General features: G+C 44.0%; 1 protein-coding gene across 10 annotated transcripts in view; it reads left to right on the forward strand.

The window, feature by feature from the left end:
• Nucleotides 1-15,055, forward strand: part of plekha7b (pleckstrin homology domain containing, family A member 7b) — a 67,244-nt gene extending 52,189 nt beyond the window's left edge. For 7 of the 10 annotated variants that reach the window (XM_058089287.1, XM_058089285.1, XM_058089288.1 and 4 more), the window contains 14 exons: nucleotides 981-1,061; nucleotides 1,780-1,929; nucleotides 2,742-2,843; nucleotides 2,958-3,069; nucleotides 3,291-3,490; nucleotides 4,329-4,520; nucleotides 4,620-4,736; nucleotides 4,874-4,966; nucleotides 6,837-7,058; nucleotides 8,259-8,489; nucleotides 10,346-10,479; nucleotides 10,640-10,788; nucleotides 12,478-12,630; nucleotides 14,541-15,055. In XM_058089287.1, coding sequence (XP_057945270.1) covers nucleotides 981-1,061; nucleotides 1,780-1,929; nucleotides 2,742-2,843; nucleotides 2,958-3,069; nucleotides 3,291-3,490; nucleotides 4,329-4,520; nucleotides 4,620-4,736; nucleotides 4,874-4,966; nucleotides 6,837-7,058; nucleotides 8,259-8,489; nucleotides 10,346-10,479; nucleotides 10,640-10,788; nucleotides 12,478-12,617 — 1,923 coding nt within the window. In that variant the 3' untranslated portion in view covers nucleotides 12,618-12,630; nucleotides 14,541-15,055. Of the gene's footprint in view, nucleotides 1-980; nucleotides 1,062-1,779; nucleotides 1,930-2,741; nucleotides 2,844-2,957; nucleotides 3,070-3,290; nucleotides 3,491-4,328; nucleotides 4,521-4,619; nucleotides 4,738-4,873; nucleotides 4,967-6,836; nucleotides 7,059-8,258; nucleotides 8,490-10,345; nucleotides 10,480-10,639; nucleotides 10,789-12,477; nucleotides 12,631-14,540 lie in introns of all 10 variants that reach the window. The other 3 variants (XM_058089286.1, XM_058089294.1, XM_058089289.1) reach the window with 2 other exon arrangements.
• Nucleotides 15,056-27,467: the final 12,412 nt, after the last annotated feature.

Below are 27,467 nucleotides of genomic sequence, written 5' to 3' on the forward strand. Positions count from 1 at the left end.
TTGTTTTTACGTATGACGAAGTGTGTTAAGTATCTTATTAAGATCATTATTAAGACTAAGATCATTTTGTCAACCTAAGTGTGTATTTTAGTGTATATTATATACTGTGTATACGTGTGTGTGTTAAGTTAAACAGAGACTGTGGAGGCAAGAGAGCATAAATACACTACAACACAGTTGGGACTCCCACCCAGACAGCACAGTGAGGGTCTTAAGAGTATCGACCACAGCTTTTATTTTCCTCCCTGCAATTTAAAGGGAAAAATACATGTAATGGGACTGTTAGATGTGGAGCTGTTAAATTTTTCAGTTTGATTTGCCCGACGCTGCTTTGCACGCTCTTTGTTTGCAGCCGAATAGAGGTAAATAGGATAGATGTCCTGGCTTTTCATCATTTGCATTGTTCCACTTTAACAATTTATAAGGAAATTGCCAGAAAATTTGTCAGAACAATGAATATTTCATGCAATTAAAAAACAACAATAATACGGCCTCAGCAAAATAAAAACAGCTTAATAATTAATTGAACAGAATGATAAGTAGATCTGAGAAAAATACAGTGTGAGAAAGACTGTGAACTTGGCAGCCTTATGTTGTTTGCATAAACACATAACCCATTTCTCGGAAAAACACATCTGTCACTCCTAATAAACACACTTTTGGCCAAAAGTGAATATGAAATCATGGATATTTGATTACAGTTTCTCATAATGGCTGTTACCAAATCTAGAGACAGTGTAGATCATTTATCTTTCTGCATTCGAGAAAGAAAGTCCTGTGCAGATGAAACTTATTGATATCTTCACACAGAGAAGATCAATTTATTTTATCTAGCTGAAACAGTCGACGTCTTTTGAAAACACAAACTGTGGCCAACTCTTTGCTTCTCTTCAATTCACACTGACTATATTGTATTATGATGACAAATGATAAAGATATACCATAATAATGATATAAATGTATTATTATTTTATCTCCAGGTGAAATTAAGCCGACTGTGTGAACAAGACAAGATCCTTCAGGAGCTAGAAGCCAAGATACGCACTTTGAAGGAAGATAAGGTTCTGTTCTATAAATATTATTGTGTGTAGCATGTTTGGTTGTATATATGCTTTAATTCATGCTCACATTTTTGTTGAACACTGCTAATATAAAAATAAATATGAGTGTGTAACACACGATAATAAATACATTAATTCATCACGAGATGAATGACAATTTGCCACCATACACTTTGGCCATCTGCAAATAGGCAGGAAAAGCACATAGACTCTTCTTAAAGCAATAGCGTTTCAGAGAACAACGGCAAACAGAGTGAGACTTCTTGCATACACACACAGCTAAAGTGTGGAGTGGAGGAACAATTCAAGGTAACATAGTATCAGTTAGGAGAGGTAATAGATGCTAAAGCTGTTTGAAAGTAGTAGCAACATGAAAGGCAACATCACTAACTTACCCACCTCAAATGACCCGACCCAGTTTTCCCATTTTGGAAAAATATTGCAAAATACTCAGTGAGACGTTTGGTTAAGAACGTCAATACAGAAAGTCATTGCAAAAGAAATGCTCCTTTTTAATACCGTTCAAAAGCCAGTGTTTCAAAAAAAAAAAAATGCTGCAAACGTTAGACAGAACAAAGTACTGCAGAGCTGCCAAAGTGTACAGATTTATACATTTATCCCACTCAACATGCATTTTGACTCTTATATACTGTACAGATACAGTTCAGATGAATTAATAGACATTGACACGTGACTGTGTCTTCATGTGATATTGCAGGACAAGCTGGAGTCAGTACTGGATGTGTCCCACCAGCAGATGGAACAGTACAGAGATCAGCCAGCCCATATGGAGAAAATTGCCTACCAGCAAAAACTACTGCAGGAGGATGTGGTGCACATCAGGGCGGAAATATCCCAAGTGTCCACAGTATGTCATTCATTCATTTTCTACCGCTTATCCTCACGAGGGTCGCGGAGGGGTGCTGGAGCCTATCCCAGCCGTCTTCAGGCAAGAGGCGGGGCACACCCTGGACTGGTCGCCAGCCAATCACAGGGCACACATAGACAAACAACCATTCACACTCACATTCATACCTATGGACAATTTGGGGTCGCCAGTTAACCTAGCTATGTTTTTGGAATGTGGGAGGAAACCGGAGTACCCGGAGAAAACCCACGCATGCACGGGGAGAACATGCAAACTCCACACAGAGATGGCCGAGGGTGGAATTGAACCCTTTTCTCCTAGCTGTGAGGTCTGCGTGCTAACCACTCGACCGCCGTGCCACCCCACAGTAGGTCGCTAATTTTAAATTAGTGTGATGAGGGAAATACTATGAACGTTATTTTTCTTCCAGTGAGGGGTAATCAAATTAATTACGATATCAACTGTTACTTGCAGAGATATGTGGCACGCTTTATACGCTGATATCTATATTAACACTTCAGTCGCCATTGTTCTCTACTACTAAACAAGAAACTCAATTGCAAGTTGCCAGGTCAGCCTCATTCTCATCAAACAACTCTCACACTACAAAGGTAAATCCAAATAACTTTACACCCTGTCAAAGAAGTTACGCAATATGTCATTACTTTCTAAGGAAAGTAAGTTGTAACTATAACTAATGACTCAACATTGATATTAAACACATGTACAGACATGGCTTACAAACGTGATAAATAATAATAAAAAATTCTTAGACTTAATGAAGAACTAAATTGGACCTATATTATGTGCAGGAGATGGAGAATGCATGGAATGAGTACATTAGGCTGGAGAAAGATGTGGACTGGCTTAAATCAGCCCTACAAGGACAGATGACCCGCACTGACCTTTCTCAGGTGTGTAGTAGTCTCTAGCACGGATGTATGTGAGAGAATCAGTCTAGCTTCATGTCGTCCAAATGACAAATGTACAGTAGTTTCATTGTTTTATTTCATTTCATGTGGGAACAGCAAGAGAAAGTCCAGATGAGAAAAGAACTTTGGAGGGTTGAGGACGTCATTGCAGGTCTCAGCAGCAGTAAAGCCAACTACAAAGTCACTATCTCCTCTGTGACCAACCCAGGTAAGAAAAAGCTGCTCTGATAAGATACTTAGATACCCACAAATATTGTACATTCATTTTCATGTATGGGTTGTCCCCGGAAAGCTTCTTGTTGTTACTACTAATGCCTTGAACGTGCCCGAAGGAGACTGTGGTTGCCTGTGTGTGTTTATACGCATTTCATATCTTTTCATACTCCGAATCCCCCCCCCCCCCCCCCCCCCCCCCCCACCCCACCCCAGAGAGGAAATTCGTGCCTTCAGTGTCGGCGTCGTCAGTGCCTTCAGGGACTGGAAGTCCGTCTGCTATGGAGATGAGATTGTCCCAGCAGCAGCACAGCCCCCACCTCAGTCCCAATAGCCACAATGCTACAACACCTATGCTATCCCCCAGTCATCAGCCCTCACCCCACAACTCAAGCAGCACTACTGGACCTAAACGTGTGAGTGGCACGCTGTTATTCATTACACAAATAACACATTTGACTAATTTATGACTTATTGAAGGGTTCATGACATCCCCACCAGGTAGAGTGAATGTATGAGAAACATCCAGCAGATGCCTGGTGGGAAACATTGTGTTTGTCTACAACCATGCATTTCTAGCAATAATAACATTCATAAATTCAGAAACATTTTCAATGAACTCCAATGTTGTTTTCATGTCTAGTCTGTTTCCTGCTAGTTTCAGTGCATTCCATTTGATAATTATATATGTGCCCTGTGATTGGCTGGCCACCAGTCCAGGGTGTACCCCGCCTCTCGCCCAAAGATAACTGGGATAGGCTCCAGCACCCCCTCGATCCTCGTGAGGATAAGCGGTAGAAATGAATGAATGAATGAATGAATATATATATTAATTTTATACAAAATTTTGTATAAAATCCTACTAGATTCCCACATAAACAAATGCAACTTTGGCAAAAGGCTGCATGCTTTTGTGCTAATTGCGCTACATTTTAAGATAACATTACTTTTACTACTTTGACTTGTACTTTGATGTTCAAAGTACAAAGTCACAGGCCACAAAAGAAAACACATACACACTAATGCACAAAATTCCAACATCCATCCATTCATTTTCTATACCGCTTTTCCTTATGCGTATCCCAGCTGTCTTCGGGCGAGAGGCGGGGTACACCCAGGACTGGTTGCCAGCCAATCACACGGCCAAAATTCCAACAGAAAAGCACATTTATTGAGAGTCTGTAAAAATTCTGACTGGACAGCTCAGCTCAGGACCACGTGCTTATTATTAAGTCATCCATGTTGTGTGTCCAGCCTGAGGAAGACGTGCCTCCAAGACCACCTTTACCTCAAGTCTACAGTCCCGATGAGCACCCTCCTGCTGTGCCCCCGCTACCCAGGGAGACCACAGTCATCAGACACACCTCAGTGCGCGGCCTCAAGCGACAGTCTGATGAACGGAAGCGGGACAGAGAGATAGGCCAGTATACCAATGGAGACGTTAAGGTCTGTTGGCAGATCCAATACAACAGCTGTATTAAGTAAAAAGATAATAGGTGTACCTAATATTGTGGCCACTGTAATTGCTGTGCGTACGTGTTACAGATGGAGCTCAGGCCTTTCCTCAGTGACCCTGAGCTTGTGGGTGTGGGAGATGGCTTCAGCGTCAGCAGTGTGACAGCATCAGGACACCATGGAGGTTATCAGACATTGCCTAGCAGAGGTATATGAGCATGGTTACACTTGGACATTCTACAGTGAATACTATTAAAAGTATCTTTAACAAACTTAACACGGACCTAAACTGTCATGTCAAGTTGTGGGTGTTTTTTTTTTCTTTTTCTTTTGGTTTCCTCTCCGGAGTAGCTGCCTCTTCCCTCAGACTGAATCAGTCCTCCAGCATCTCATCATACGTGACCCTAAGAAGAGCAACTTCAGCTCCTGCTGTCAAGGTGAGATTGTGTGTGAAATTAGAATAATAATGAGCACAGTCATGTCTGCCGTGTGTGGGACTTCCTGTCTTTGTGATAGTGATACAAGTTTTGCACCCTGAAAAACATGCCTCAAGAGATGTCTCACCGGAGTGGAGCTTTGAAAAGCTTTAGATTGGTACAGCATTTGGGTAGCACTTGGCAGGGTGTGATGAGTTTAAGGCTCGTGATGTGATCATCCATAAAGTAGCCGGTCCCAACCTGCGGTTCTTACACGTTTGGGCAAAATTTAGGGGTGAGTACCGCCTCTGAATGGATTCAGGAGCATGCAGACACTATGTAGCACTCTTAGTGCAGGAGGAACTTTTGTTGTGTGCGGGGCTGCGTCGGGCTATGGATGACATTTGACACGTGTGCACTCTGCAACCATTTCTGACTACGTGGTGGATGCACATCAAACTCGGTACTTCCGCACTTCGACTGTCCAATGAGCGCACACAGCTTGTGTGGACAGTGACAAGAATAGTTTTTATATGAAAATACAATATAGCAAATATACAATCTAAATAAATAACAATATCAAGAGAAAAATACAAATAAATCATAACATTGTGGAGTGCCAGTTATGGCAACGCTTCCAGTTATTGTTCGGCAGAGTTCAGGGACTTTAAATCAATCCAAACATTATCACATGCCAGTCACACCCACTAGTCTGTTTGTATAACAAACAGGAACGTGTTAGACAGACACACTGCAGGTAATTACTCCAAAAACAGGACATATTCATTTTACAACTGTATTACTGCATTGACCCCAATGTATTTTGTCCTAGTAAAAAGCCAGAAAGATTTATACATGTAGACCAGGGGTGCTCACACTTTTTCAGCATGCGAGCTACTTTTAAAATGACCGAGTCAAAATGATCTACCCACTACAAAAATGCAAAACATCTATTTATTTTCAAATGTATTGAGGATTATTTGTACGTGCAATGTATGTTGATGTACCTTACATAACCAAATGAGCCAATATTGCAAAACACATAATTAACTATTAACATTTTTTGTAATTACCTCCACATTACTCCACATTTCCCTTCTTTGGTACTGCGATGGTAGAATGGCATATGAGGCAAACGCACTTCGAAAAAGACATTGTGAAAAAAAGTCCACCTCCCATTCCGTATGGAAGTGATATGTTTTTGCCTTTTTACTAGGTCCAGCTCCTTCACTCATTTTAGTGACCATAAACTTTAGCGAGGGCTTAAAATCTGACGCAATTCGCCGACTAGCTTAGCACTTTGCATCGCTGTTTACGCATGAGTGGTGACCTAAAGGTCAAAATTCAGGTGTCATCTGACTGGTTGTCCTGTATGTCAATCAAGTAATGGGGATGGATGATAGGCTGACATCGTAAGTTCTGCTGCACTTAGAGACGTTGTTTGATTTGATTGGTCGCCCGAAGGGCAACATTCAGTTGTCATCTAAATGGCTGCCCTGTATATCAATCAAGTGACGGCATTGATGCGAGGATGATATTTTTTCAATGTCACGCCGCGATCAACCAACGATCGACCAGTACCACCTCCGCGATCGACCGGTAGATCGCGATCGACTTAATGAGCACCCCTGATGTAGACCAACAGGTGGTGCCAAACGACTTCCCCCTTCCTGTCATTCATCTACATTAGATGACATCTACCAGTTATTTGACAATTGAGTATATTTGGGGTCATATTAAGTCAATACAGTGAATCAAATACATATTAAAATACATAAACAAAGAAAAAATATTTCTGCTGGGGCACTGCCCCTTTTACCAAATGCAAAGTCATCAATTCCGCTCTTCTTTCCTCTCATGTGCATCTTCTACACTATCCTGTGTCTCCCAGGAGAGACCAAAAAGTGCCTTGGAGCGTCTCTACTCTGGGGAGGCGGTGCCTCAGCGTGGGAGGATGAGCGCTGACGAGCAGCTAGAGAGGATGAAGAGGCACCAGAAGGCTCTGCTGCGACAACGCAAACGCACCTTAAGCCACGGAGACCGCCACGCCTCCCCATCCTCACGCTCCTCCTCCTCGGCCTCCTCACGCCCTCTCTCGGCGGACTTTGGTTCTGTATGTTTCTAACCTAGAGCATCAGCACACGTCACACTCTCTCATGCATGGCAGCGAGCACAATGAGAGTGACCACCGAACTTTCCTTTTGACATCACAAAGTGAAACATTGTTAGTGCATGCCTCTGTACTGTACATAATGCATGCATGTTGCTAATTTATAAGTTCACAGATGATATTTTCTGATTCATTTTACTAGACAACAATGTCTGATACTAACTGAAATCATCCATACATACAAGTATGTCAACACATCTCTCACCAATCATGTCAGCTGTCTTTCTAACGCCTCCTATCCTTCTCTCCCTATTCTGTGTGTGTGTGTGTGTTATACATATATAAAATGATTTATAATATAATATATATATATAAAAGACTTATATATACACACATACATGTGTGTATATTTTATATATATATACAGTATATACAGGGTATGTATGTATATGTATATATGTGTGTGTGTGCGTCCGCATGCGTTTGTGTGTGACCTATCCAAATGTAATGAACTTCTCATAACATATCATAACATCATCAAATAGCTTTACATGATGCTTTACGCGATAAAGCTCTTTGATTGTTTGTGCATGGATGTCTGTGGTTTCTGTCATTTTTTTTAAGATGATTTTTTTTTTAATTCATACTTTTACAGAACTAATTACACTAGAGTATTGTCCACTACATAATGCCTTCCAATGCAAGAGCTGCATCATCGAACCAGGCTTTACAAAGATACAAAAGCACTCACGTTGGATCTCCTGAGATTGCGCAGATGTACCAAGTAGAGAATACCAATGGTAATAGAACATTGGCCAAGTGTTTTATATGGTAATATTACGGTGTTTTCAATAAACATTTATTGAAATCTGTCATGTTTTCTTATATTTTTTTTGTCGTTTGTGTTTCACAGTGTTTGTGTTGTGTTTTACTGGTCTTGTGTTATGTTTGTAGCTTATTAGTAGCATGCTGTCTTTACTTTTTTATGTCAGCATGCTTGCTCACCTATGTCTTCTCCTCCCCCCCCACACCTGTACAAACCCTTAACTCACACACACTCACACTCCATTCACACTTTCCAGTGGTGTCGGGATACAAGTGATGACTTACTTACAGTCAAGATAAGCCCATGTCCCCCCCACTGTGCTTTCACTGATGAGACAACTTGTCATCCTGTCTTCTCTGTCCCTGTATGTTGCCCAGTGGAGGAGAGAGCAGGAGTTTGACCTGCAGCTGTTGGAGAGAGCCGTGCAAGGGGAGGAGGCTCAGGGAGTGAGAAGCGTCCAGGGGGAGGAGAGGCCCCCCGAGCACAAAGAGAGACCCCGATCGCATTCTGACGAATGGCTGACCTTCCGCTCGGTGACCGTGACGCCCCCAGCAACAAGCGACGCTGAACTGGAACCATTAGACTATGACAAGGACTTAATTAAAGAGGTACACAAAGGCACCAACTCTTGGGTTTCAAAAAACTTGTTCAATCACTGGTGTCCAACTTAAGACCCGTGGGCTAGATGCAGCTCATCACGTCAATTATGTCAAATGTTAATTTATGTGAAATTAAGTTGCAAAATGCAAAACATTTGAACAAAGATTGACCGTCGGAGGCTTCGGGTTTGTGAGGAGCTCGTAGCGAGGGGATCGATGATCCATTTCATCCATTATTTCAGATAGACAGACAAAAACATCAAACCAGAATACAGCTGGACAATACATGTTACTTCTTACATCACTATTGGTTTACACTCAAAGTAGTTTGCGATAATGATAACAATTAATGATAATAATGATAACAATTATCATTCAAAGATCATGGTGTCATGTCACATTTAAGCCACTAGATGGTACTCAAATGTAGTTTACCTGTGTGAGGCATACCATATTAGCGGAGCATCACCGCGTCACACGCGATTCCTACTCCCGGTGTCAAAATAACTACACACACACACACACACACACACACAGCAACGCAATAGGTGGATAAAACAGACAAACTACCAACATATAATCCAGAACATTAACCAGCCTTTTTGACAAAAACTGTACAGCAAAGAAGTCTGGGAAACAGGAAGAACTCACAGTGACGCCCTCACACTAGCGCGTTTTTTCACAAAAAATATACAAAAATAAATGACACAGCAAAGCAAATTGTACTGTATTCTTGGTCTAAGTCAAGCATTTCCAGGGATTAAAATGGCTAAATGAACTAAAATACAAGGCAGAAGAAGCATTCTAATTGTGAATGTAGTATTGCATTATACATTGGCCACTAGGTGTCAGTGTTTGGCGAGACACGGGCTGGACGGGATTGCCAAAAAGTAGGCACACTAATAATAACATTCATTTATTCATTTTCTACCGCTTTTCCTCATGAGGGTCGCGGGGAGTGCTGGAGCCTATCCCAGCTGTCTTCGAGCGTGAGGCGGTGTACACCCTGGACTGGTCGCCAGCCAATCACAGGGCACATATAGACAAACAGCCATTCACACTCACATTCATACCTATGGTCGACATTTACCCTAGCATGTTTTTGGACTATGGGAGGAAACCAGAGTACCTGGAGAAAACCCATGCATGCACGGGGACAACATGTAAAACTCCACACAGAGATGGCCGAGGGTGGAATTGAACCCTGTTCTCCTAGCTGTGAGGTGTGCTAACCACTAGACCGCCGTGCCGCACCTAATAATAACATGATAATCATAATAACATGGGCTACTGTTGGGTGCCATAACCCCCAACAAGCTAAAACTCAGCTTCCTGTCCTATACATGTCTGTCCGCCCGCCAATAAGTACCGCTAGGGAACACATTTACTGTGTCAGACAATCAAAATACATAGTATGCATTACATGATGAGATAATAGCCATCACGGGAAGTATCGTATTTATCTACTATATTGTGTAATACAGCGATACCCAAACCTTTTACAGTCATGTATCCTTTCAATTGCCAATTAACGAGGATAAAGGAGAGATGACTGTACATGATTTCAGTTTACAATACTTTCAGTTATAGGTTGCTTTATTGACAGATGTGAGCCAAGTGTGTATGATCAGCTTGTCTTGACTGGTAATCAAAGATTCCTTTCATCACAATGATTTAAATCGGTTCTATATCAAATCTTTATTATAATCTTGGTACTAAATGTGTAAGAAAACATATCTAAGTTGATAACAACCTGATAGTAGCTTATCATGGCTTTTTTTTTGACTGTTTTTAGATGGCCTGAGAGGGCAAGTGATCCTACTGCTTAAGTAAAATAAAAAAAAACCCTGTCTATTTTCACACAGCTGTCTAAGCCTCAGAAGGTCATGATTCCGGAGCGATATATGGATTTGGAACCAGAGCAGCCCCTGAGTCCTGAGGAGATGGAGGACCGTCATCGAAAGGTGGAACGGATCAAGAACATCTTGGCAAAGTCCAGGTACATTAACTTGATAAAATATGGTACGCCACTGGTAACGTTGTTGTAATGAACTTCTTCCAATGTGATCTAGTAAAGCAGTCAATCGTAGGAATCGTAGGAATAATACATTTTAGTGTCATTTTGATATTTACACAGTATATTTTTGTGTGTTTTACAGTATTCAAAACCTGGCCCCACCACTGTCTGCAGACAAGTCGGAGGTGAGCTTGCTGTCGCTTGATTCTGTTCTACAGGAACAGGAAAGGATCATCACCATGTCCTACATGCTGGCCTCAGAGGCCTCCCTCAAAAGCAAGCGTGTCGCAGGTTGGTCTCTCATTGTAACCCATTTTTTTCCTGCTTTTTAAAAATCTAGATAATTTACGTGAAGACGAGGCCTTTAAAAAAACAAAACAGATTACAGATTGACTTGAAGATGATGAGGGCGGAGCAGAGGAGAGCGTAAGGTGTAGAGTCAAGCAGGGCTCTTCATTCCTTAATAAGTTCACATTATTCCGTGTCAGGAGCTCACATGGTCCCTAATTGGAGTCCGCATGAAGTCTTTTAAGATAGGGGAGGACTCACTGGATGAGGCCATTTTGTGTGCTGATCAATGACCCAGTCAAACTCTGCATATCATTAACACTTCTTTGAACGCACGGCAGCTCTGAAGCTGCATGAAAGACACCACACTTACATTTCATCTTTTTTATGCTCTACAGCAGGCAGGCGAGTTCGCTTTCACCGGAGCTGCTGCAGATTGTCTGCACACACACACACACACACACACACACACACACGCACGCACACACACACTCCTGTCACACACAGTAGCACTCAAGCTGTCGAGCCGTGTGGAGGCTTCACATGCACGCTGAGGCAAAGTCAACAATTATAACATTATTTCCAGCTTAGAGAAATGTCAGAGAATATAACTGGTGGCATGTTGTCAGAGAAGAGGGAAGAAAGTACTTTATGCACTTTTACATCCTTGAATTCAAAGAAGTCTTTTCTTCTTTTTCCATACTATTAATGCATGAGAGCCTTCTTCAATGCCTGCTCTAAAAAAGCAGCAATATGTAACACTGCAATTAAAATATAAATACAAGAACCCTTTTTTGGTAACGGAATCTTAAGTCAAAATGTGGTTGCACTCTATAGGAAGGGGAACCATGTGATTTTTCCCAGCCAATCGGAAAAAGAAGGCATCGGCTATAATAACAAAGTTACACTTCAATGCAATGTACACCAGTACAACATATTAGGATGTGGCTATTATATCTTCAACAATAATCACTTGGTTGGTTGTTTACATTCTTAATGAAATACATATTGATGGAGGTTCCTTAAATATTGCAATTTCCTTAATTTCTCTGTTTCACTGTTGTAACTGTTGTCTGGCATTTTATATAGTTGCAAATGCAATATATAGTTGTATTTATTATTTCATTATTTATAGTAATCTGTTAAATCAATTAAAAATATAACACAGGTAAATTAAATTAACATATATGAATTGTAAGGTATTTATTTATTCTAAAAATATATATTTTCACAGTACATATTATACAATAATTTAGTACAATATTAACAAAAATATTATATTTTATGACGAGATGGCATTTTATGTAGTTGCAAATGCAATATATAGTTTTATTTATTATTTCATTATTTATAGTAAATCATCTGTTAAATCAATTAAAAATATTAGTCACAGGTAAATTAAATTAACATATATGAATTGTAAGGTATTTATTTATTCTAAAATATATATTTTCACAATACATATTATACAATAATTTAGTACTATATTAACAAAAATATAATATGACGAGATGGTATTCATGAACATTTGGTGTGATTTTTTTATTTATTCATCAATTTGCAGGAAAAACAATAAAACAATAATGAAAATGGACCTAACTTGTACTGTATATTACCTAAATGCTCCTGGACATTTAGGTAGTGGCCAATATCCTTTACTTTTCTCTTTTCCTTCTCTTGTCCTGTCTTTAGTTCCATCACAGGCTAACAGCCCTGTCCCATCTCCTCCTGATCCTCTTCCTCCTCCACCACCTCCTCCTCCTCTACCTCCTGTATCTCTGGCACCTTCCTCTTCCCCAATAAGCAATGGGATTCACTACACATTTGTCTAATCCAAGATGAAAAGTAAGGCCTAACTGCATTTTTTTGCATGCTTTTACATTCATTCATTCATTCATTTTCTAAACCGCTTATCCTCAAGAGGATCACAGGCATGCTGGAGCCTATCCCAGCTGTCTTCGGGTGAGAGGCGAAGTACGCCCTGGACTGGTTGCCAGCCAATCACAGGGCACATATAGACAAACAACCATTCACACTCACATTCATGCCTATGGACAATTTGGAGTCGCCAATTAACCTAGCATGTTTTTGGAATGTGGGAGGAAACCGGAGTAGCCGGAGAAAACCCACGCATGCATGGACGGGGAGAACATACAAACTCATCCACCGTGCAGCTACTTCAAAACATCAAACAGCAAAATTAGGGAATGTGTGTTAATGTTAGGGAGATTAACACCCTTTCCACATGGGAATGTTCTTGGGATTTTTTTGTTGTTGGCAAGTGGAAAAAAATTTGAATCCACACTGTACTGGATTGGTAAATAGTTGCATCCGTTCCAGAGGGGAACAGATGACTGAATGAAAGCAGTGTAATACACAAGGCGCACCTATGTGTGGCGCTTTGAACAGATATGCAGACCACATGACACACAAAACCAAAGAAGAAGAAAGAACACGTGTGTGTATAAGTCGGTCATGATTAGTTTTCCAAGACTTGTTTAGACTTATGCCAAAGTGAAATTCCATATGCATCATTTTGGTAGTATAAGACAGGAAAAATACAGTGACAATGTCGACTGCAGTGAGTCATGACACTGGAAATATTCAGATATCAACTCTAGGTGAGCCGCCATTTTAAGATTTTTCCACCCTGGAAGATGTTTCGGGTCACCCAGAACATTGTTCCCGTGTGGATGAGGATGAAACTATGAAAATATTTTTGCAGTTTTCATCTGAAAACATTTCCGTTTGGATCGCCCCTTATTTACTGTTATTTACCCACAACGTCACACTTCCTCTACCAGCAATCAGCACTGTGGTATCCCTGCCTTCTGCAGACCCTACAACCACACTTTTCCAGGAAGAATCCTTGAACCAGGCATTCTTCCACATTGTCAGGTTCCATTGAAGAGACTCCCAATCCCAATCTACCGGACTGAAGTGAAGAATTGGCACATTTTCGTGGCTGCATTTGTGCTGCTCGTCCCATAATTGCATGTTCCTTAATAGAGAACTAAACAATAAAATGTACTAACTGTACTAACCAAACACATATTTCCAAACTTTTTGTTTTGTTTATTTGGAAGGCTGCTTGCACTTGAGCACATGTTGTCTATGTATCTACTCTCAGTATAATCAACATCTGCTCATCGTACTGTGATAATTATTTGTGTAGCATGTGTGTGATTAACAAAAAAGAGACTTTATTTAGCATCTTCACTTGGCTGCACAAGTTGGCACAGCTGCACAAATTAGCTCCCAAAACAATAAGAATGACAGAATTGACAGATGCTGATTGTGGTGGATGTGATGATAAACTTATGATGGGGGTGAAAGATCTACCTGGAGGGAATGGAGATGAGTATAGCGTACGTGGGTGAGCATGCATTAAATATTCATCATGGGTGTAAATGAACTCCCGCAGAGCAACAAAGCAAGCATCTACTTTTGTTTGGCCTTTGACCTTTCAGACCATTGAACCATCTTAATACTATAGTTAAAAGTAGGGAATGACATATTTCAATTATGGATACATGCTGTAAATGCAGTTGGATTTTAACATAATTGTGTCCAGACATGGTTTCCGCTCTAATAGATATCATGTCTCAATTAGTCCCTGAGTGCTGAATAATTTTTTTTTTTTTCAAGATTATACCCGGGAAACTGCTTAAAACGGAGGCATCAAAAAGACTCTCCTGTATAATTCAGTTTCTTTTTGTATGTTAATTAATGTTAATTTTCTTTGTCCTTTGCAGCTCAAGCAATTTCTGGACATTGAGATGCTTGACAACAATGCAAAGAAACATCGGGATTGTACAAGAGATTTTATTTTATCATGGATCCATTTCTATACAGCAGTAGAAGAATGTAGTAAATATTTAACCTGCTTGTGCAACAGCAACAACTTTTTGAAGGGATGCGTTGCTTCTGAAAGAAAACAGACTGCCGCACTAAACTATGGAACTAATCAGAAAGTTATTTTCTATATATATATATCTGATATTGCACTTTGAGCTGTACACTGTAAAAAATGGCAAGAATTGAGATATTTTTTACAGTATGACTGAACTGCTTTGTGATTTTATGGAGAACATTTCTCTTATTTGTTGTTTTTCCATGAACAAACTGGATATATCATATAACATTTTTTTCAACCAATATGATTTGTTTTTACACCAAACCACTTGAAATATCATATATTGGGTAGCACTACAAGTCTCCTGTTTGCTTCCATCCAGACTGAATAACACTGAATGATGATTTCTGCACAATGGACATGTATTCAAATGTGAATATTAAAGCCATTAACAATATTTTGACAGTTTGCCTGATGGTTTGAATAATCACGTTTAGTGACAAAACAGACGTAGGTTTTGTGTAAGGCATACTTTTGGACTTCAACCAGGCTGCGCTTGAAGATGGTCGAGGATGCTCTGTCAACTCAACTCAAGTCGATTTTCTCGAGTTTTATTCCACACCATTTCAACTATTTACAGTAGCACAGGTTAGGTTGATAACCTTGAACCAAAAATGAATTGTATCAAATTACTATTCAAGACCTTTTTTATGATTAAAGGAGAAAAAAAGTCCAAACCTACACGGAGGAATTTTGGCCACCTCATTTTTGCAGAATTGTTGTAATTCAGCCAAATCGGGGGGTTTTCCAGCATGGAGCACCTTTTTAAGGTCATGCCATGCATCTCAATAGAATTCAGGTCAGGACTTAGACAAGCCCACTCCAAAGTATTCATTTTGTTTTTAGTCAGACAATCAGAGGCGCTACAGTTTTGGTCTGCCCAGGGCGTCAATCAAGCCAGAACCGCTACAGACTCCACCATGCAGACCGTTTTTGCCTAGTGTCATGAATACAGATCTTAACCAAGGCCAGTGAGGCCTGCAGTTCTTTGGGTCTTGTTGCGGGGTCTTTTGTGACCTCGCAGATTAGTTAGATTAGACGCACCTACACCTGATCATCGCCAACCCCTTCTTAAGCAGATGTATTATTCCCTTTAGAGTTAGCGCTGAATGCACTGACAGCATTCTACACGTTTTGGACACTTTGCCCACGTTTATCCCTTTTTGCTCTCAACTCTCGCCTCCTCTCGAGGACGAGCCTTTGCCAGCGCCTTCCAGGTGGTGCGTCCAGTGTTCCCGGCCCTCCAGCTTCTCTGCACCCACGTTGTCAACTACTCATTGTGCCTTTTCCTTTTCTTGTGCAGCCCCCTTTAAAAAGCCAGCATTAAGAAGACCCTGCACTCCTGCTTCCTTCCTCTGCATCTGGGGTTCAACCCAAGAACACACATAACAAGCAACTGGCTATTGTCTATAAGAAATAGATGTGCCCATGTTATCACAAGATATCCACACAAGTTGCTAGCATGCTATTTGTTGGCATACTGTTCGCATTAAAATTGATTAAAAGGCAAACCCCCAAATCCATCAAATTGGTCTCCAATGGCCAGGCTAGCAACAGGTAGGCCTATCATTATCATTCATGTCCCTATGTTCCTGGTGCCCACACTGGTACCATGCTGTATGATACACAAACACACTTCTTTCCCCTTCCCTCTTTATCTTTAATTGGACTGAAATGATCACCCAGTCTGCAAAGTGGTGTGCTTTGAAAGCACCTGAGAGGGAGGATGCACCTCCCTCAGCTCCACAGTGGGTGCTCCCACGTCCTCCCTGCCTCCGTCTCTCTTGCAGGATCAGTGGGCCCCAGAACGCCCACTGGCCCTGGTGGCTAGGAGACCCACCGCATCCTCAGTTCTGCTTATTTTGCAATTAAAAATTTGATGTTTTTTTCCCCTCCTTGTGCAGAAATTCACTCATGGCCTCCCATGAGCTTTGTGGCAACTCCCATGTATTGACGTTTGGCTGCTGGTTCATATACATTTGTTATTCTATGCTCTGGATTTCAAAGGGAATGAACGAGGGGCCTATTATGCTAATTGGGTCATGTTCTGTTAAACACAATCAAGGCCTCCCACCGTAATGCCTGACTAAATACTTACTGGCTTCAGAAATGCTTTCGCAGATGAAACGAAGACATATGATGCTCCCTTTTCTGACAAGTGAGGTGTTTTTTTGTAGAATTTAAAATTAAGGTAGTAAATAAATAATTAGCAGAATGAGTGCATCATGCCAGTGCTCATAAAACACTTGATAGTCAGATTTTTTTTTTCCTATAGAAGCCGTGCAGAACATTTGACACATGTACCTTGCTCATGTACAAATAGTTCATGGCATTTGAATAAAAGCAATAATTTTCCCCATAGAGAAAAGAAACTCCCAGTCATCGCATAAATGTTATTGTTTCTGGCTCTGAAAGAAACACACTTGGCTCTTCTTTTGCATGCTGTGGGAATCCCCATTGTAGTCCAAATGTACAAGCACAAAACCAAGGAGGCCAATGCAATAGGTGCTTTGATTTTGAAACCGTATATTATGCTGTTTTATCATTTCCAAGCTTCACATATGGTACATTTTTTAATATGTAAGAAACGGAATAGTGATATGCTGAATAATTGAAGAGCTTAGAATCCCTGAATATTCTTGCCGCATGCTATAAAAAGAATAGAGGAACACTGGATTCGAATCATGCTGAGCACGGATATTGCAAAAATACAATGTATTTGTTAGAGCATCTTCATACAAAGCCACTGCCTTGAGGTGTATTATTCTAGTACAAGAATATTAAATATAACATCAGGCCAACCCCTCCAACATAAATCATTAACTGTGTATTGAAAAGTTGCTGTGTTACATTAAACAATGAATGAATCTCATGCTCCTTAAACGGTAGGCTTTTACAATACCTACAGTGAATAGGGCTTTCTCCACATAAAAGCAACTGCTTTGTAAATGAAGCAAATGCCCCTGAGCCTCCTCTTTAATCATCTGAACACACACACGCTGCCTCAGCTAAGAGAAATTTATTTCATTTAGCTACTCAACTGAAAAGACAATAAATGCAGCATCGAGGCATCAATCTCTGTTATATTGGGAAAATACTCATGTAAAATTATTGAACCGTGTTTCATTATGAAACTAAAGGCTGAATACATTGGGACCGTGAAGATGAAGCAAGATCCCTACCTGGCCACTGACAATTCCAAATTCCCATGAACAAAAATCACTGGGGTCATGGGTCAAACTGACACACTGACACAATAAGGCAGAGGGGGATTCTTGCCTATGCTACAGATGAGTCTCATCATATTAGACTATGAAGCTAAATGACCATATTTTGAAGACTTGAAATCAGGACACTCAATCAGACACTCAACAATCCTTTATCATTTCATTGTATTTAAAGTGTTGTACTGTGAACGAGTGGTTAGTGCGACACAGCTAGGATTCGATTCGCCGCTCGGGCATCTCTGTGTGGACTTTGCATGTTCCCGTGCGCATGTTTTTTCCGGGTACTATGGTTTCCTTCCAAAAACATGTTAATTGGTGGCTCCGAATTGTCCATAGGTATGAATGTGAGTGTGAATGGTTGTTTGTCTATATGTGCCATGTGATTGGCTGGCGACCAGTCCAGGGTGTACCCCGCCTCTCGCCCGAAGACAGCTGGGATAGGCTCCAGCATGCCCGTGACCCTTGTGAGGATAAGCGATACAAAAAATAGATGCATATATTTAAAGTATACCTCTGCTGTATGGATAAAAACTGGTATATTACAAAATATTATCAAAAGACACTGAACAGAACAACACAGCAAGCAAAGGAGGTCCAACGCTTGTTAAGTTTTGGAATTTAATGTTTTCGGGAAAAATTTATTATGAGGTTCCCGATTTTACAAGACTTCAAGTTGGCAAGCATCAGAGAATTAACTCTGTGCGTATACCTTGCTTTTCCATTGGCTTTTTGGCAACACTAATTCAAAAAGCCATCCACAGAGCAGCCTCTCAGGGATTATGTCTCCAAAAGTAGTGCAGAGTGCCCTAATGCTGTTCGATTTAATGGCCCAATGACACACAGTAACAGTGAAAACCAGGACACTTTCTTAAAAAAACAACAACAAAAAAACACGACAACCAGGACAGGATGTGCATGGAAACTGGGAAAACAGGATGTTTGGTAACTATAACTTTTACTTTTCAGAAATCTGATTTTTTTTCCCCCCAATGAAAGCAGTCTGAAAAAAGATGTTTTTTTTTCATATTCGGGGTGTAGAGATTTATGCCTGCAAACCAACAGGTGGCACCAAATGGCTCCTTTCCATTTTGTCTTGTTTTTTCCCCTTTTGAATTAGGTCTTGAAAAAGTGCAGTACATCCATGTTTCCCAAACTGTTTTGTCTTGTGTACCCCCTTTTTTTGTCATACCATGAGCACCCTCTTACTCATACATTTTGATTATTCTCCAACATTATAATATTCCACAACTAGGGATCCCATCAGGGATTTATGCTGCTGATTCCAATACTGATAATCCAAAACTGAAATCAGCTGATACCAATACATATACTGCTCCCATGGGTTTATGTACACACATGGTAAATTTATATTCAGTGTTACTGTCTATATAACATGAAAAAGGAAGCATAAAATCACCACAATTTAGACAAATGCTGTATTCAATTAAAGCTTTTTAATGTGGTACCCCCACAGAACAGTTTTAGTAGCGTGTGTTGGTAGAGATCCACATGGCAGACATGATGTTTTTGTTTTGGCAACCCTGCGGCTGCAGGCTGCAATAGGACTAGCCCTGGGTGATCGGCTTTTGTGAGTGTGAATGGTTGTTTGTCTATATGTGCCTTATTGGATGGTGACCAGTCCAGGGTGTACCCCGCCTCTCGCCCAAAGACAGCTGGGATAGGCTCCAGTATAGAAAATGGATGGATGGATGATGCCTTGAAAATAAATAAACAATGAAAATGAATAAATATGAACTCAAAATAAATACAAAATGTTTCTCGGAACACTATCCTGAACCCAGACAAATTGAGCGTTTCAGCATTTATCAATTTGCTTGCAGATAGCAGCTGTGCCACAGGTTATTGTCTCCTTGGGGAAACTAGTTTATTTTCTGGCTTAATATCAAATGACTGAGAATATTTACTTATCAGAATGTAGGCCTCCAGCTAGGAGACCCGAGTTCAATTCCACCCTCGGCCATTACTGTGTGGAGTTTGCACGAGTGGGTTTTTTCTCCGGGGACTCCGGTTCCAAAAACATGCTAGGTTAATTGGCGACTCCAAATTGTCCATAGGTATGAATGTGAGTGTGAATGGTTGTTTGTCTATATGTGTCCTGTGATTGGCTGGCGACCAGTCCAGGGTGTACACCGTTGCTCCTGGTTGGGAATCTACTGCAGTACATTGCCTCCCTTTGTTATTGTTACAGACAACTCAGCCACTTCAGAGAGACATGTATCAATATCCCATGTCCCAAAAGCTCAATGTCCTGTTTTATGGCATCGTCTTTACGACATTACAGTTGTAAGATACATGCTAAAGTCCTATCACGCATGATGGCAAATTCAGACATTCCATATAAGACCACAGAAAAAAAAAACTAAACACACGTTCATTTCTTGAGAGCCACAGAGTAGATATTTGCTGGCTCAAGATGTGTAAGGCTGTCCCTCCAAACTATATCATTAGAACTGACAAGTTGCACTTCTTATTTCAACACGATTAATCAGTGCTCCTCTGTTAACTTGAAAGGAAATATTAGATTCTGACTAAACTTTGATGGACTTCAGACTTGCAAGTGAGATTTGGGTCAAATAATAAGAACAGAGCGTCCCACTTTGCAAGGCGGATAATTTGCATGTATGCAGATGCTGTCTCGGGTAATTGCATAACTTTACATTCGCTACTTACAAAGTTGTAGTGGTGTTTTTAGTCATGGATGGCCCTTTGCTTCATGTCAGTGCACATGACCTCTGCTAGCGGGTCAATGTGTGCACACATTCTTGATTGTCCCTGAGTAAGGTCTTGGTAAACAAACATTTACACTCTTCACCCCCATAAAAAATATCAAGGACACTGCTGTGAACTGAAGAGCTACTAAGCCACAGCCTGCATTTATATTCAGAAACTACAAATCTCAAATGACGACGCATCCCTTTATTTTTGCATCACTTATCCCGCTCAGTGGCTTGGTGGTAAATGTGGAGCAGAGCAGCAAAAATGTCCTTTCCCTCCTGCCTCTTTAATTCTCCTTGTCAGCCATGCACTACTACAGCAGTAAAATGAGTCTGCTGCTGATTAAATACAGCAATATACTGTACATTAAAAATGTCTGTAAAAAGCAATCTAAAGGGGAGAAAAGGATAAATAGCCACTGAAATAAAAGTCTGTATTTAACTAAAAGAGGCACCGCCTTGAATCGTTGCTTTTATTTGCAATGAAAACTGGGTGACACAACATAACATCATTTCTCAATAATGAATCTATTGTATTTTGTTTCAGCATATTTTGTCATGTGTCCCTGATGCACATGCAATTAAAACTCGTGACATATCTGTGTACGTTTTTGTAGTTTTGGTGGCTGCTTAACTTTTGCGAGAATATACATAACTGAAACTCCTTAGAGAGAAACACTGAATGTGAAGCATCTACACACCTATAAAGAAATACCCACTAGAATCAAAGCAGCCCCCTCCACGCGCTCACTCTCATCCAGCATGCAGAACAGGAGATGAACACATGTTAATTTATTGTAACAAAAATGTTGATTTTCATGCACTCTCCTCTTCAAATATTTATGGGCTAGACTTGAATTTCAAGATGCATCAAAGGCTCATAAGTTTATGCAAATACGGCCTGCGCCCCGACACACTGGACTGTCTTTTGCTGTTCCTCGGCATGACGACATGTGCTCGAATGTCAGCTTCTAAACATAAAGTAATCACAGTTTGTCCCACAATGATACTGTCACTTGTACTTGAACCATGTCACATGATATTTCTATGCAATTATTTTGCCCTGCACTGAACAAAGCTTGATTTTAACCTAAAGAATGTTTTTTATTTTGGCATCAAACCTTTGAACACATACGTCTTTCTTTTTTCTGTGCGTTGTAAAGATATAAAAACAGATAAAAAGATGGAGCTAAAAATACACATATAATGGGAAACACATTGTAAAGTCTTCTGTAAAACAATTCCATAAAGCACCAACAATGCTCCATTATAATATAATGCTATGTTCATAATAACCATTGTTATTATTATTATTATACATCCATCCATTTTCCAAGCCATTGTTACGATTAACATTGTTAATAGTAATAATTGTTACGCTCCCGGAGGGTCTGGGTCCCGGACACGGAGACTGGAGACAGGTGAGTGAGTTCTGATGGCTTTATTAGGCCCAAAAGGTAATAACAAAAAGCGATGGTGTCGGAATGGAGCACCATGGAAAAACTCAAAGAGGGTTGGCTAGAGGCGAGCGCTGCTGAACGCAAAAACACAAGGAACAACGAGACAAAGCAGCGGCATGTGTAGCGTCGCGGTAGCAGTGCAATAATCCGGCGTTCCCCAGCTGTCTGCAGTCAGCTTAAGAGCAAGCAGAGTAATTGGCCTCAGGTGCGTTCAGCAGCTCCGCCTCCAGCCAGGAACAGAGGATCTGGGGAGACACAAAAAACAGGGAGGAGACTGGGGAACAGAGCAAGGGCACCAGGATGTGACAGTACCCCCCCCTTAACGATGGGCGCCACCTGGCGGCCTACCTGGCTTCTCAGGGAAGCGACGGTAAAAGTCCGAGAGTAAGTCAGGGTCAAGGATGAGCGCGCGAGAGACCCACGAGCGGTCCTCGGGGCTGTACCCCTCCCAGTCGACCAGGTACTGGAAACCCCTGCCCCTTCTTCTCACGTCCAAAATGGCCTTGACCGAGAATGCGGGGTGGCCGTCTATAAGCCTGGGAGGAGGAGGAGGCACCTCTGGAGGGCTGAGGTCACTGACCTTGACTGGTTTGAGGAGGGAGACGTGAAATGTGGGATGGATACCAAGAGAGTCCGGGAGACTGAGCAACACAGAGGAGGGGCTGAGGACCCGTTCCACGGGATAAGGGCCGATGAACCTTGGTTGGAGCTTCTTCGAACAGGTGTGGAGGGGCAGGTCTCGTGTGGACAGCCAAACCCTCTGTCCCGGCTTGTACTCAGGTGCAGCCACACGGTGGCGGTTGGCCAGGCGCTGGTTGCGCTCCGCTGTGCGTGCCAGGGCCATCCGGGTGTTGCGCCAAGCCAGGCGAGCGCGGCGCAGGTGGGCGGACACCGAGGGGACAGAAGACTCTGCCTCCTGTGAGGGGAAGGCTGGGGGTTGGTACCCATAAGCCCCATGGAAGGGAGAGAGACCCGTGGCAGAACTGACCAGGGAGTTGCGGGCATACTCGATCCAGGGCAAGTTGATGGCCCAGGAGGCCGGCTGCTGGTGGCACACGCAGCGGATGGCGGCCTCCAGGTCCTGGTTTGCGCGCTCGGACTGGCCGTTAGTTTGAGGGTGGTAGCCCGAGGACAGGCTGGCGGTCGCCCCCAGCGCCTTGCAAAACGCCTTCCAAACGGCCGAGGAGAATTGGGGACCCCTGTCGGAGACCACGTCGCTGGGGATGCCGTGGAGCCGGAAAACATGGAGGACCAGAAGCTGGGCGGTCTCGAGGGCTGAGGGGAGCTTGGGGAGGGCGACGAAGTGGGCCATCTTGGAAAAACGGTCCACTATGGTGAGGATGACAGTGTTCCCGTTGGATGGGGGAAGGCCGGTGACAAAATCCAACGCCACGTGGGACCAGGGCCGGGAAGGGATGGGCAGGGGGCATAGAAGGCCTGCTGGGGCCTGATGGGAGGATTTGTTACGGGAACATGTAGTGCACGCGGCCACAAACTCAGCGACGTCCGCGCGCAGGGAAGGCCACCAAAACCTCTGCGCCAGGAGGAAGGTGGTGCGCGAAACTCCGGGATGGCATGCGAGCTTTGATTCGTGCGCCCAGCGAAGAACCTCTGGGCGGAGAGCAGGGACAACAAACAGGCGTCCGGTCGGGCAGCCCCCCGGAGGAGGAGAGTCCTTCAAAGCGTCCAACACTTGCTTCTCCACGTCCCACTGAAGGCCTCCCAGGATGCGGGACGGTGGGAGGATGGTTTCCCGATGAGGTGTGTGCGAGGGAGGGGAGTGCATCCTAGACAGGGCATCGGGCTTGCCATTCCGGGAACCGGGGCGGTAGGTCAGGGTAAAATCGAATCTGGTGAGGAAGAGGGCCCAGCGTGCCTGCCGTGGGTTAAGTCTGTGAGCAGAGCGGAGGTAAGCCAGGTTCTTGTGGTCTGTCAGAACAACGAAGGGGACCGCCGAACCCTCCAGCCAGTGCCTCCACTCCTGTAGGGCCAAGACGACGGCCAGTAACTCCCTGTTGCCAATGTCATAGTTGCGTTCCGCCGGGGTCAGACGGCGAGAGAAGAAGGCACAGGGGTGCAGCTTCTGATCGGTGGTGGAGCGCTGGGAGAGGACAGCCCCCACGCCGGTGTCGGACGCGTCCACCTCGACAAAGAATTGACAGAGAGGGTCAGGGTGGACAAGAACAGGTGCAGAGGTAAAACACAACTTAAGTCTCTCAAAGGCGGAATTGGCGTCTGGGGACCACACAAAAGGAACCTTAGGGGATGTGAGCCTGTTCAAAGGTTCTGCGACCCGACTGAAATTCCGAACGAAGCGGCGGTAGAAATTAGCAAAGCCCAGAAACCTTTGCAGGTCCTTCCTTGATGTAGGAGGGAGCCATTCGACCACAGCCTGGATTTTGGCAGGGTCGGCTCGGAGTTGCCCCTTCTCCACCACAAACCCCAGAAAAGAGACAGACGACGAATGGAAGGTGCATTTCTCCGCTTTAACAAAAAGCTTATTCTCAAGGAGCCTCTGTAAGACCAGCCGCACCTGCTGGATATGCTCCTCGAGAGTGGCAGAAAAAATCAAAATGTCATCGAGGTAGACGAAAACAAAACGACCCAGCATGTCGCGAAGGACATCGTTTATGAGGCACTGAAAAACGGCGGGCGCGTTGGTGAGGCCAAAAGGCATAACGAGGTACTCGAAGTGGCCAATGGGGGTGTTGAATGCAGTCTTCCACTCGTCCCCCTCTCGGATGCGGACAAGGTGGTAGGCGTTGCGGAGGTCGAGTTTGGTGAAGAACTTAGCCGAGTGGAGGGAATTGAAAGCAGAGTCCAGTAAGGGAAGTGGGTATTTATTTTTGACTGTGATATTATTGAGGGCCCGGTAGTCCACGCATGGACGGAGTGATTTGTCCTTCTTCTCAACAAAGAAAAAGCCGGCAGCTAAAGGAGAGGAGGAGGGGCGAATGAGGCCCGATGCGAGGGAGGAAGAAATATATTCCTCGAGTGCCTCTCTCTCAGGCTTCGACACGTTATACAGGCGTGAGGTGGGGAGTGTGGCACCGGGGTGAAGATTAATACTGCAGTCGTAGGGACGGTGAGGGGGGAGTGACATGGCCCTGCTCTTACTGAATACGTCGCGAAGATCGTGGTAAGCGGAGGGAACAGAGGAGAGATCTATGAGCTCGGGGGTGACGGCGCGAGCGGCCGGCAGACGGGGACACGCCCCCCTCAAGCAATGCGTGTGACAGAAAATACTCCAGTTAGCAATGGCTGGCTTAGCCCAGTCAATGTGAGGGTTGTGTCTGCTTAGCCAATTAAGCCCTAACACCACGGGAGCGGAGCGCGAGGGGATGATGAAAAAAGTCAAGTTTTCGACGTGGTTGCCAGATAGGCGGAGCGACAGCGAGTGTGTCTGGTGAGTGACACTAGCGAGGTGGCGCCCATCCAAGGAGCGTACGACTTTGGCCGTCGGGAGCGGCACCACCGGGATAGAAGCGCTAACCACAAACGCTTCGTCGAGGAAGCAGTCGTCCGAGCCAGAGTCGATAAAAGCCTTGATATCAATACTGATATCAGACCAGGAGAGTGTACCTGGCAACTGCAAGCGGCTGGCAGCAGGCGTGGTCGAGGCAGGAAGTGCGGTCAGTGAGACCACCGACGAACCAGGAGAGGGCGTGACCGTAGCTTGGGAGCGTTGGCTGCCTGGGCGGAGGGGACAGCGGGAGATGTTGTGGTCGGGCTGTCCGCAGTAGATGCAGAGACGTAGCTGGATGCGACGCCTCCTTTCGGCCGGCGTGAGACGATGTCCGCCGAGCTGCATCGGTTCCTCCGGTGCCAGCATAGGTGGTGCCCCCATGGAGGTGGACGGCCGATGGAAGAGGGCGAGCTCATCGGGGGATCTCCGAACGAAGGTCGGCGCGGCGCGTCGGAGGAGCCGGTCCTGCTCGCGGAAGTTCAGGCGCTTCTCGATGCGGACTGCCAAGGCGATCAACTCGTCCAGATCGCCCGGCGTCTCCAGGGGAATCATGTGGTCTCTGATTCGCTCCGCGAGCCCGTCGGAGAACACGTCCAGGAGAGCTGAGGGGTTCCAGTCGCTCATTGCTGCGAGCGCGCGGAACTCGATCGCGTAGTCCGAAACGCTGAGCTTGTCTTGGCGAAGCCTCAGGAGGGTCCGGGCAGCCTCGCGGCCGGGGAGATTCCGTTGGAATACTTGCTCCAACGCCTTTGCAAACGAGGAAAAGGAGGAACAGATGGCCGAGCGACGGCTCCATTCCGCCGTGGCCCAGGCGCCCGCCTTGCCCGTGAGGTGGGAGGTGGCAAAGGCAACTCGAGCGCGTTCTGTGGGGAACGCGGCCGCTTGGAGCTCGAAGTGCAGCTCGCACTGAGTCAGGAAGGTGCGCACGTCACCTGAGTCCCCGGAGAAGCGCTCCGGTTTCGAGAGCTGGGGGCACACGGCTGCAGGGCTGGGCACAACCGGCAGAGGGGAAGGATCCGGAGGGACGTCCGCAGCCGGAGGTGCGGCGAGAGCCGGGTGGACTTGCAGGGCCGAGAGCACGGCGTTGAGCTGGGTCTCAAGGGCGGTCATGCGTGCATCTTGCCTCTCGGCCAGGTTCTGCATGCCAGCGCCGAGTGCGCTGAATTGTTCCTCTTGTTTGGAGAGGCGCATGGCTTGAAGGCGAAGGGACTTCTGGACCGGGTCCGCGTCGCCGGGTTCCATACCTTTTCTTTTGGCCGGATTATTCTGTTACGCTCCCGGAGGGTCTGGGTCCCGGACACGGAGACTGGAGACAGGTGAGTGAGTTCTGATGGCTTTATTAGGCCCAAAAGGTAATAACAAAAAGCGATGGTGTCGGAATGGAGCACCATGGAAAAACTCAAAGAGGGTTGGCTAGAGGCGAGCGCTGCTGAACGCAAAAACGCAAGGAACAACGAGACAAAGCAGCGGCATGTGTAGCGTCGCGGTAGCAGTGCAATAATCCGGCGTTCCCCAGCTGTCTGCAGTCAGCTTAAGAGCAAGCAGAGTAATTGGCCTCAGGTGCGTTCAGCAGCTCCGCCTCCAGCCAGGAACAGAGGATCTGGGGAGACACAAAAAACAGGGAGGAGACTGGGGAACAGAGCAAGGGCACCAGGATGTGACAAATAATAATAATTAGCTGCTAGCCGGCTTGCGACTAGCTTCACCACACACTTGTTTGCAGTGCGTCGCAATGCGTTCACAATACCTCAGGCTACTACCAAAAGGTAAAGCATATTGGAGCTGCCACTTTGGCTTTTCTTTTAGAGTTTGGTAAAAGTTAATACTAAGTGCAGGCATTTTTTATGTTGCTATGTGAAATCAACGCGCCCAGGAAGG

The sequence above is a fragment of the Doryrhamphus excisus genome, chromosome 12, assembly GCF_030265055.1.
Source record: "Doryrhamphus excisus isolate RoL2022-K1 chromosome 12, RoL_Dexc_1.0, whole genome shotgun sequence".
Lineage (NCBI taxonomy): Eukaryota > Metazoa > Chordata > Actinopteri > Syngnathiformes > Syngnathidae > Doryrhamphus > Doryrhamphus excisus.